This window comes from Hemitrygon akajei, chromosome 31, assembly GCF_048418815.1.
Source record: "Hemitrygon akajei chromosome 31, sHemAka1.3, whole genome shotgun sequence".
In the NCBI taxonomy this organism is placed as follows: Eukaryota; Metazoa; Chordata; class Chondrichthyes; order Myliobatiformes; family Dasyatidae; genus Hemitrygon; species Hemitrygon akajei.
In genome coordinates this window covers 16,438,333-16,450,656 of record NC_133154.1, presented here as the reverse complement: position 1 = coordinate 16,450,656, position 12,324 = coordinate 16,438,333, and the positions used below count along the sequence as shown (strand labels likewise).

Sequence of the window (12,324 nt, the reverse complement as noted above, 5' to 3'; positions counted from 1 at the left end):
GTTTCGAGGCGCCAGTGGTCCGCCTTTGACCCTTCCCTTCTCAATAGAAACAGTTCCACTGGGCCTAGTAGCTAAGTCACACCTGAAGGTGGAGAGTTGGACTTGGTCGTCAGAGGCTGTTTGAGACGCACGCCATTTGGGGCACTTTATAGGTAGTGGGAGCTTATTCCCAGTATCACCCCCCCCCCCCCCCCACCCCGGCTGTGACAACCTTAGGAACCATTGTTTGTAGTAATTAACAAAAAAAGGATATATGGAGGGCACCTTCCTCCCACAACAGGTTCCCTAGTATGATTAGTTGGACTCTTGATCTCCCTATCTACCTTATTGTGATCTTGAACTTTAAAGTTTACCAGCACTGCACTTCCTCCAAAGCTGTTACACTTTATTCTGTATTGTTATTATTTTATCTTGTTCTACCTTAATCATTGTGTAATGAATTGAACCATATAAACAGAATACAAGATAAGCTTTTCATTGTATTTTGGGTGACAATACACAACCAATTCCAGTTCCAATTTATTTTGTCTTTTATTCCTAGATTGAAGAAGACAAGAGAAAAGATAACTGTGTGCCAATCTTGAGAGCAAAATATGACAAAAAGGTATTGAATCTTGGTTTTAATACTCTTGTCTTGTGTTCAAATTCCTCTGTGGCTACACCCCTCCCTACATCTGTAATATACTCTTGTCTTATCACAACTCTAGGAGTTCTGCATTTTAGTTACTAATCTAGCTTTTAATAGCTACACCGCTGGCAGCAATTTCTGTGGTTGCCAGTGCTTTAATGAGTAAAATTCCATGACTAAACCTCTCTTCTCCTTTGTTGAAAACCTAGCTTTTTGGCCAAGTTTTGAGTTTTCCAATATGGCCTAAGTTTCATTATACACCTGTGTCATGCATTGGATTATTTTGTTGTGCTAAGGGCATAAATTCTTCATTTAAAAAAAAATCTGATTTAAATCGTGGGCATGCTTTCGGTTCCTATATTTTTTTGGCAACTTTGTTTATGAAAAGGCTTCAATCAATAAAATATATCAACTTTGGTTTCTTTCAAATTTTTTTTGCATCCTGAAGTAACAGCAATAACTCAGGCTGCTGTCTGTGCATTGATCAGACAAGTTACCTGGTAAAGCTTTCAGTGGTTTGAAATTCTCTTCCCCTTGATTAAGAGCAGGGGTCCCCAACCTGGGGTCCATGGACCCCTTAGTTAATGGTAAGGGTCCATGACATAACAAAGCTTGGTAACCCCTGATTTGGAGGGATGCACACACACATGATCCCTGCCACCCTGCTAGGAAGTGAGATAACGGCTGATCTTAACATTGCTACTTTTCAAGCGGTTATAGAATTCATCATCAGCAGAACACTACAGCACATTAGCCCTTTGGCCTACACTGTTGTGCCAACATTTTAATGTACTCTAAGGTCAATCTAACCCTTCTTTCCAACAAATTCCTATCATGCATGTGTCACAATGTTTTGTTGGTTTTCATTCTTCATTTTTGCCATTTTCCTTTGGGTGCTCTGGTTACCTCCTACAGTCCAAAGACATGCCGGTGGGTAGATTAATCGGTCATTGTAAATTGTCCCGTGATTAGCCTTGGGTTAAATTGAGGATCGCTGGGCAGTTCGGCTCAAAGGACCAGAAGATCCTATTCCGCACTGTATCTCAATAAATAAATAAGTAAATAAAAATTTGCTGAAGTCATTGGCTGCTTGGCTGAACTTTGCAAACAATTTTTGCTGGGGGTCTCTGACTTTGAAGCAAGATCCCTCAGACCTCACAAGTACTTCCACTTTGTCATATTTTGTTTCCTGCTCCATTCTTGCACACACTTCTATATTTCCAGTATTTTTCACCACTATCATGGTACTGACTAGCTGAAGCCAAGGACAAATGACAGCATCAGAATTCAGAATGTGAGCTTTGAAGGCAAAGAGGAAATATTGTTCAATTAGCTTTGTCAGCACTAGGTCTTAAAGGGCGGATAAACAATTTTCTCAAAATGACTTTTGGGAATATTTTTACTGATTTTTTTTCAATGAAATTGAAAAATTAAAGCCTTAATTCCATTAGAGATGGTAAGTAAATTCAATCTGTTATAACTGCAAGCCAATAAGAGCAAGCCATATAGCATGAATGAGATTAACATCATTGACTGCTGCCCAATACCTAGGTATTAAGATGCTGCTACAAACAGGTACCTGGCCACTTCCAGGTTGTGACTATCAAATAAAACCTGACTCACAGGCTCGAACTTTATGCTGACCTGCGACCTTTATTCCTCTTATCCAGATAGTTATTTTGAAAGAGCTCAAACACAAAGATGGCAACTTCACAGTGAAGCAAAAGATTGAACTCAACAAGGTAAGTCTGGTCAACGCTCAGCACCGTCTCTGAATACTGTGGGTGGTATTTGTAACAAGTAACCTAAAGGGGAAAATAAAGCAAGACTTGGATTTGTGCAGTGCTCTTCACAGCCTCAGGAACAGCAAAATATTCCCCAGCAAAATCAGGTTTAATATCACCAGCATATGCTGCAAAATTTGTTGACTTCGTACTACATAAAAACAGAGAAAAAACTGAGCTATATTAAGAGTGTGTGTGTATATATATATATATATATATATATACACACACACACACACACACAAACACACACACACACACACACACACACACACACACACACACACACACACACACACACACACACACACACATATATATATATATATAGAGAGAGAGTTAAATAAGTAGTGAAAAATAGAACATTTAAAAAAAAGTAGTGAGGTAGTGTTCATGGGTTCAATATCCATTTAGAAATTGGCTGGCAGAGGGGAAGAAGCTGTTCCTGAATCACTGAGTGTGTGCCTTCAGGTTCCTGTACTTCCTTCCTGATGGTAGCAATGAGAACAAGACATGACCTGGGTGATGGGGGTTCTTAATTATGGACACCGCCTTTTTAAGGCTTTGCTCCTTGAAGGCGTCCTGGATACTACAGAGGCTTGTGTTCCATGATGGAGCTGACTAAGTTTATGACTCTCTTCAGATCACTAGGATCCTGTGCAGCGGCCCACCCCACTCCATACCAAACAGTTAAAATGTTCTCCACAGTACATCTGTAGACACATTTTCGAGTGTTTTTTTGGAGACATACCAAATCTTCTCAAACTCTTAATGAAATATAGTCGAGAGAAAATATGCAGATGCTGGAAATCCAAGCAACACACATAGTGCCTGTCTTGCCTTCCTTGTAGTTGCATTGAAATGCTGAATCCAAGAAAGATCCTCAGAGATACTGACCCCCAGGAATTTGAAATTGCTCGCTCTTTCCACTGTTACCACTGTAATTGCTATTATAAGGAAATATTCTGCCATCCTCATTCCAAAGGTTTTGCCCAAGAAGAATCATTATCATCAGGTGCCATGCCCAGTTTGAGCTTTGACTACTATGGCCCACACACTCCTGTTTCAGGTCAAGTGGATCAATTCATTAGTATTCATTTCCAGTCTCTGGCTGCCGTCTCCATCATCATTTGTCTTTGTCTTCCTCTTGCTTTTTTCCCTTCAATCTTTCCCATAATCACTGTGCATTCTAGCTCCTCTTTCCTAATCACATGTCCAATGAAGTTACATTGCCTTTTCATGATCTCATACATTATTTCTCTTTTTGTGCTTGCTCTATTCATGACATCCTCGTTAGATATTCGTTTTGTCCATGATATTCTTTGCAACCTCCTCAAAAACCACATCTCCGCTGCTTCAATTCGCTTCCTCCATGTTACTAGATATTGTCTAGCAGAATGAAGGAAATATAACAGCCAATTAGTTCAGAGTAGGATTTAACAAAAGAAGAACCTAAGTAATGAGAAAGAAAAACTTTTTCTTCTGACGTTGTTTGAGGAATATATATTAGCCAGGACACAAAGAGTATTTCCTAAGCTCTTGAATAATAATAAAAATAACTTATTTAAAGATACTTTTCATACAGATGATGTACAGTTTGTAGTTCGGGATGCTTTACATTTGGATCAAATCCAAACATAAAAATAAAAGACAAAATGATGTTAGTTAGAAGTAAGATTAAATAAATAGTTTTTGAGCAGGTGTTTGAAAGTGTCAACTGAGTCTGCATTCCTTATAGTCTTAGGTATTAAAAAGAAAAAAAATAGGTCTGTGACCAAAAACAGTTTAGAGAAGGAATAAATGAGTAATAGTTGAAAAAGTATAATGATGTAAATAACCTCTTCAGTGCTATTTCACACTAACCATAAGTTTACTAAGCAAATTGTTCCAAAATCCTCCATGAAAATTCTTGTTCCAGTTGCTTCAAATTGATTACTACAATTTAACCAAATTTTATGGAACGGTGAAGATTGACATGGAGATATTCAAGGTGATCGAGTATTGCGAGCGAGGGTCATTGAGGGTAAGTCAGCTCACATTTTCCTTCAGCTTTTGAACAGCATGTAGTTGGAGCTAAGTGAATTGTAATGTCAGATATCCAGGAGCTCAGAAGGAACTAACCAGATTCCTTCCTTGATTGAAATTTGAGTTAGTTGGGGTGATTATATGCCACTGCACATTGTGCAGGAGATGAACAGTTCTATTTTCTTGCAATATACTTTGTGTGTAGCATTAAGTAGCTCCTGGTGTAGATGTGTTCATCTCCAGAACATTGTGGATTCTGGTGATCATTTAAAAAAAGGGCAAAGGGGAGGGGGGGAGGGGGAGGGGAGAATAAATAGATAAAATCAAGACAGTTAAGATTGTCTGTTAATATTTTTAAAAATGATTAATTTCAGGCTAGAATGAAAGCTTCAGTTGACTGGGTATGCTGAGGCTGATTTCAACATCAGACTCTCTGTGTTCTTTTGAACAATTTCAACCCGTTGCACAATCTCAAAGTTTGATATTGAACAAATGAAGAACGTGGCCTGGCCTCCACAATGGTTATTAGCCTCTGTTGACTGTGCAGCTTTGATTCTCTCTGTTGTCTCTATCAGGATGTTTTGAACGATACAATATCATATCCCGATGGCACTTTTATGGACTTGGAGTTCAAGGTCTCAGTCATGTACGACGTTGCAAAGGTCAGCGCAACTGCTTCAATATGAAAAGCTGCTAACTCAGTACAAAATTGAAAATTGATTAACCATCTCAAGCATTTACAGCAAAAGCAGCAGCATCAGCTTGATTAGATGCAATTTGTAGTTAAAATATTTCTGCTGTTAAATAGTTCAATGATTCAGGAACAGCTTCTTCCCCTCTGCCAGCCATTTTCTGAGTGGACATTGAACCCATGAACACCACCTCATACTTTTTTTGCACTACTTATTTAATTTAACTATTAAGCTGTGTAATTCATAGTTTTTTCTCTGTTATCATGTGTTTCATTGCACTGCTGCAGCAAAAATAACAAATTTCACGACATATGCCGGTGATATTAAACCCGATTCTGATTCTGAAATGTGTAATTGCAGACAAGAATCAGCCAACCTTTTTCCTCCTGCTCACTGTCTGCATACACTTGCTTGCGTGTGTGTGAGTGTGTGTGTGTGTGTGCGTGTGTGCGTGTGTGTGTGTGTGTGTGTGTGTGTGTGTGTGTGTGCGTGTGTGTGTGTGTGTGTGTGAGTGCAGGGTGCTTGTGTGTGTGTGTGTGAGTGCAGGGTGCTTGTGTGAGTGTGAGTGTGTGTGTGTGAGTGCAGGGTGCTTGCGTGTGTGTGTGCGCGCACGCGGTGAATAAACTAATTGTGGTTTTATTCTCCCCGTGTTAAAAGTACACAAAGCCCACACCTTGCCTTGGTGTGACTCAGTATTCATAGCAGATTCCATTTTTTTTAAAAATCAAGGAAATAACTTTTATTAGGAAATGAAAGGTCAGCTGGTGCAGCAACTGTATCAATGAGTGGTTGGAGCTCCAGGTTTCTAGACTTGCACAAAATGCCTGAAATGTTAATTTTAGCTCATTGGGGTAATACGTATTATAACCATGAACTGGATATAACTACCATTTTGGTCACCTAGTGTCAACATCAAATACTACCAGAGCAAGAGTGGATCCAGAGTAAAACTTTCTCTGCATCATCTTATGACAGATTCCATGGAATGGCAGCATAGATTAGATATGGAATATAGGTCTCACTGATGATGGCATCCCTTAGTCTGGCGAGACAATGGATCTGCACCTGGAAAGTCTTGCTTCAGTCTGTGTTGGTAGAGCAGTGTCTGTTGTGGCTGTAGAGGCCCACACGGGAGTGACAGTCTCGGCTGCAGTGACTCCACTTGAAGGCGAATCTTCTTGTTGTGCCTGATGCAGCGTTTACAGCGGGCAGTTCAGGCTACTTGTATCCCTAAGCCCCACGCACCCAGTGGAGTGGGCGGACTGTGGCGGGACAGCACCTAATGGGCTGGGGTCTGCCCAGCTTGAGGCGGGCAAGCGATGGTCTCTCCCTCCATTGACAGCAACCCCTGGTGCCTTGCTCTACGCCAATCGAGCACAGGCTTATAACCAGTAGACTGCTGCCTTCCGTGTTGTGCCGTTGCAGTGAGGTGATGCTGGTGTGTCCTATTAACTATTCCAAGAGCAGGTTCAGTACAGCTAGACAAAATAGATTAAAGTTCCCTAACAATTCCCCATGAAAATTTCCCAAGGTCGGTTTGACATACATTAGATATAGAGTAAAGTCTCCTCCTTGTTATCCCTCCAAACACCCCCAGAGCTGCCACCCAGACATTATGAGACAAACATTATGTGCCGTGTCATATGTCGTGTGCTATCATGGTCTTTCCATGATTGTTCTTGGCAAATTTTTCTACGGAAGTGGTTTGCCTTTGTCTTCTTCTGGGCAGTGTCTTTACAAGACAGGTGACCCCAGCCATTATCAATACTCTTCAGAGACTGTCTGCCTGGCATCAGTGGTCACATAACCAGGACTTGTGACTTGCTCGTATGACAGCTGTTCTTACGACTATTCACCACCTGCCCCCATGACTTAAAGTGACCCCGAACGGGGGCGTAGGCAGGTGCTATACCTAATCCAAGGGTGACCTGCAGGCTAATGAAATGAAGGAGTGCCTTACACCTTCTTGGGTAGAAAAATATCTCCACCCCATCACCCAGCTGATCAAAAAAGAATGAAATGTAAAACTAGTTGACTGATAGAACTAATATGCATGATACAATATCATGTATCCTCTACCAAATTACATACAATCTTCTGGTTCTGCAACAAAAGTCTACACTGTATTGCTTCTTGTTTATATGGATGTTTCATGTTAGGTTTATTATTTAATTAGTAATTAATATATTAGATTTTTATTTTTCAGGGTATGTCATATCTACATTCCAGCCATGTAGAAGTGCATGGGAATTTGAAATCCACAAATTGTGTGGTGGACAGTCGGATGGTGGTGAAAATTACCGACTTTGGGTTTAACACCATTGTAATGCCACAGAAAGGTGGGCTTTGAAAGTTTTAAGAATTGAAATTATGGGGTCTTTCCTATTTGTGATTGGGATTTTGGCAGGCAGAGGAGAGGTGGCAGGGAGCAGAGTAACGGAGAGTAATGAATGATAACCTGTGGCCGAAGTAGTTTCTAAAACTGGGGAATATGATAGGTAACACATTGCATGAAAAGCCTGGTACATCCTGTGAACATAAAAGATCCATTGGTGGCACTTTGTAGAAGAGCAAGGGAATCCTCTCCAGTACTCTGGCCAGTGTTTACTCTTCAAACATCATCACAAAAAAATGTTTGTCAGTATATCATTGCTACTTTTAAAACCTTATTTACTACTGTGCTTTCTGTTTGAGTAATAGCAAGAGTACCTTACTGGCCGTGAAGTATTTTATGATATCCTGAGCTTGTGAGAGTGTTTGTAGAAGTGCAAATACTTTCCTTCAGAAACTTTCACTTGTTTGTGCAAGATGAAAAATTTGCTCATCAATGTCCTTTTCTTCCCTCAAATCTCCGATGCTAGGTCTGTGGACAGCTCCAGAGCACTTGCGGAGGGAGGGAATATCTCAGAAAGGTGACGTGTACAGTTACGGAATCATAGGTCAGGAGATCATCTACCGAAAGGATACCTTCTATACTGAGGCATGTAGCAATCCTGCAGGTAATTGATGTCATAAATGTAAATAAGTATAAGGCCGCGCTTTTAAAGACTGGTCAAGCAGTGATGGTGAATAAATTCTCTTTGACGGCAACTCTCTGTTGCTTGTCACTTATCAGCCCGTTGCTAGGAGAGATCTTCTTCCCTGAAAGGCATGGCTGAACCAAATGGATTTTTAATGGCAGTCGTTCTACAAGAAGAGACTGCAGACGCGGTAATCTGCAGCTCAATAAAAGATGCAGGAGGAACTCAGCCAGTCGATCAGCGTCTGTGGATGAAAGGGCTCAGCTGATGCGTCTGGTTGGGACTGTCCATCAGGACTGAATGTAAAACTAGTGTAAAAGGTGATGAGGAAGGATGTTAACATTATTAACTGAATTTAAATTCCAAAGCTGGTGCAGTGGGGCTTGAACTTGTATCTCTGGATTGATAGTTCAGGCTTAACCACTCAGTGGCATAATATTCCCTGGGATTTTTATGTTGAGGAGTGATTTTATGAGAATATTCAGAGGAATTGAAAAGGGGAGGGGGTCAAAAACAGCAACTGATGCTAGGTAAGTCACTAGGTTTTATTGGCATCCGTTAGTCTCGTGAGACCATGGGTTTGCGCCTTGGAAGGTTTCCAGGACGCAGGCCTGGGCAGGGTTGTATGGGAGACCAGCAGTTACCCAAGCTGCAAGCCTTCCCCTCTCCACGCCACCGATGTTGTCCAAGGGAAGGGCATTAGGACCCATACAGCTTGACACCGGTGTCGTCACAGAGCAATGTGTTGTTAAGTGCCTTGCTCAAGGACACAACACGCTACCTCAGCTGAGGCTCGAACCAGTGACCTTCAGATCACTAGACCGATGCTTTAAGTCACTAGGTAAATTGTTGATTTAAAATCTGAGGTTGACAAATTTTATTAACACTATGCACGTAGAGGGCGTGGAGTTTGGTCACAGTATATCCATGTGCAAGAAGTTAAATTGTTCCTGTGTTCTTTGTTGGTAGGGCAGGGGATGGGGGAGACATTGGAGAAAGAGATTGTATTAAAAAGGAGAGACAGAGTAAAGTGGAAAGGGAAGGATTAGACAAAGTGAGATGGCAAGGGCAAGATAGAGAAGGATTTGGAAAGATAGCAAGGGGCAGAATCTGAGAGGATTAAGGGAAGAGAAGGAAGGAGAGAGGCAGGGCTAACAGGGCGAGGAAGAGAGAAATGCAAACTTAGTACTAAATTTTCATTAGCTTTGATGGAGTATATTTCAGAGTAAGGTGCAACAGGCTGCTGGCTAAAGATCAATTTCCAAGTGAGAAAGTTTTAGGATCTGCATAAACTCCTGTATCTAATCAGGGCAGCAGTGTGCACTTAGGTTTCTATGAGTCTGTTTGCCACATACTTCTAAAAGGGGGATAGATTTAAGTTTCTATCATGAATTTGGTAGTTATCGCTGGCAAACCCTCGTATTTATTTATACTCTCACTGTTGGTGCTAAATTAGTTAATAAAAGAGAATCCGTGAAATCGAATCCCTTCTCATTCCTCAAAAACGAGAATCACAAAACCTTTGGGAAAAGAATATGAGTCTTCCCAATATTCCTAATGGTTTGTTTATTTTCACTGTTTGTCCAGAGAAATTGAAGAGGGTGATGATGGCAAATGAACCTACACCACTTCGACCCAGTCTTCCTTTGGAGACCGCCACAGACAGGGAACCCGAGGTAAAAGGTTTGATAAAGCTTAGGTCCCAGTGGGTTCAGCTGCCCAAATTGGATTAACCTTCTCTCTCTCGGAGTTCAGGTGGGATCTTTCCTACATCTTAATGCAGTTGGAATTTGACCTGTTGGTTTGGACTTAATTAATCCAGCGTCCCTCTGTGGTCAAGTCTGATTAACTCCACATACCCCAGTCCCTGATTGTATCAACCCCAGGTCCTGATGAGTCCAGATCTCATATTTCATGACTTTTCGTGTTCTAGGTCTATGGGCTGATCAGGAACTGCTGGGAGGAGGATCCAGAAAAAAGACCAGACTTCAAGAAAATTGAGGCCACACTTGCCAAGATATTCAGGTGAGTGGAAGCAGGGGTAAAGTTTGTAAATGAACATACAGTATCTGCACCTAGGAAAAGACAATATATCTCAGAGTCACACACAAACTCACACCTCAACTATTCCTGGAACGAAAGTCCCAAAGTCTCCTCCATCTCACTAACAATGGTGCTTCAGGGTTTCCAATTGACTAGCTTTTGGTGTGCATTCTCTCAGTGTTTCTTTAGGTGCCAAACTGTTTAAGTGCCTCCCTTACATCTTCCATGTCAGTGACTGCTGTGCTAGATTGCTCTGACACTTTGTTCTTTTAAGAAAAGCTGGGGGTCTTAACCTTACAGTAGTTTACTATCAGGTTCAGTTTGACCTGTCAAGGGGTTCTTTTCTCTGCCAAATTGTTCACGAAATCCACCGGGATTAGAAGGTGATCCCTGATCTTCTCTGCCAAAAAAAAATCTCTCCTCTAACTCTATCTTGCTTCATCCCAATAATGTGGAAGGAACTCAAAGATTTATTTAGAGTGATACAGTCTATCCAGCAGTCTCTGCTGTTTCCCTCTCTTTCACTAGCCCATTAAGCATCCACTATTAAGGACCCCCAGCACCCAGGGCATGCCCTTTTCTCACTGTTATCATCAGATAGGAGGTACAGAAGCCTGAAGGCACACACTCAGTGATTCAGGAACAGCTTCTTCCCCTCTGCCATCCATTTCCTAAATGGACATTGAACCCATGAACACGACCTCACTTTTTAAATATACATTATTTTGGTTTTTTGTACGATTTTAATCTATTCAATATATGTATACTGTAAATAGATTTACTTATTTATCTTTTATTATTTGTATTTTTTCTAGATTATGTATTACATTAGACTGCTGCTGTTAAGTTAACAAATTTCACGACACATGCTGGTGATAATAAACCTGATTCAGATTCTGAAGCTAATACCCTGAGGATTCTTTCAATGCAAGTCCTGAAGTTTCATCTTTCTCTAGTCTCTATCTACCATCTTTTCTCAGGCCCTTTCCAAACTCCTCTTGCCAAAACCAAATTGAGAACTACACCATTCATGGGCAGTATTGGCATACCTACAACTGCATTTTCCATCTTAAGCCCTTGAGCGTGTAGGCATAATCAAATCCTTGCTTATTTTCCTCACAGCTTCACGTTTGCATATTCTTTCCCTGCCTCAGTACTGAACCAACCCTTACTGGATTTCTAATATTGCTCTGTGTTTTTGCTCCTTTGTTTTGGTTATCTACCCCGGGTCTGCTGCCCTGAGATCTCTGAGCTCTTCCTGTGAAAACCAATTGCATTTGCTCCAACTTTGGCAGTTGTCTCTTCAACAGTCTTGGTTATGAGCTCTGGAAATCCATTCCTGACCTAGCTACTGTTCTACTTTGCCCCTTGAGAGCGAAGGCAGTTTCTCAGTTCGACATCTCATACATGATTAACCAAATCCAGCTAGAACCAGTCAATTTCCTGCACTACACTAGGTGTACCAGCCCGGATAATGCGGAAGTTTCTGGAGACTGATTTGAAAGATGTAACTTCCTGGCTCAGAGGTGAGAATGCTGCCCATAGACTCCCAGTGCCTCCTCGTTGGTCATCCACAGAACTCAAGAACGCGATAAGTAGAAGCAGAGGTTGGCCATAAACCCCTTGCTCCACCATTCAATAACATCTTGGTGGTCTCAGTCCCATTTTCCTGCCCAATCCCATCACCTTTAACCATCCCCAAACCAAAAATCCATTGACTTCATCCTTAAGTAGATATATTGACTTCACCCTCTTGGGTCTCCAGGGTACAGAATTGCATAGGATCCTCCCAGAGAAGAAATTATTTCTCCTCTCTATCTCATAAGGATGAGGCCTCTTTCTGAAACAGAGCTCCAGATGCTAGACTCGCCAATGAGCTGAAATGTCCTCTCAGCATCTACATACCTTCAACAGGATGACTTTCACAAGGCAGCTCTTGGGTTGCTAATATGGCATTCTACATTTCCATATAAAATAGACCACCTCTAACCTTCACCAAATGTTTAAACAATGCTTTGGTAAAGAGTTGTACTGAAGCTGACTTCTTCTATCAAAAAGCCAGTATCACACAGTGGCAAGTTGAGTCCCAACCCCTTATTTGGCATTCATTTTCCCCATGCCCTGCACAGATC

At 41.3% G+C, this 12,324-nt stretch overlaps 1 protein-coding gene across 2 annotated transcripts in view; it reads left to right on the top strand.

The window, feature by feature from the left end:
• Positions 1 to 12,324, top strand: part of LOC140719486 (guanylyl cyclase C-like) — a 77,380-nt gene that overhangs the window by 49,669 nt on the left and 15,387 nt on the right. For both annotated transcript variants that reach the window (XM_073034196.1, XM_073034195.1), the window contains 8 exons: positions 542 to 604; positions 2,299 to 2,370; positions 4,331 to 4,435; positions 5,013 to 5,099; positions 7,336 to 7,468; positions 7,991 to 8,128; positions 9,737 to 9,825; positions 10,083 to 10,174. In XM_073034196.1, the coding sequence (XP_072890297.1) occupies positions 542 to 604; positions 2,299 to 2,370; positions 4,331 to 4,435; positions 5,013 to 5,099; positions 7,336 to 7,468; positions 7,991 to 8,128; positions 9,737 to 9,825; positions 10,083 to 10,174 (779 nt within the window). The remainder of the gene's footprint in view (positions 1 to 541; positions 605 to 2,298; positions 2,371 to 4,330; positions 4,436 to 5,012; positions 5,100 to 7,335; positions 7,469 to 7,990; positions 8,129 to 9,736; positions 9,826 to 10,082; positions 10,175 to 12,324) is intronic.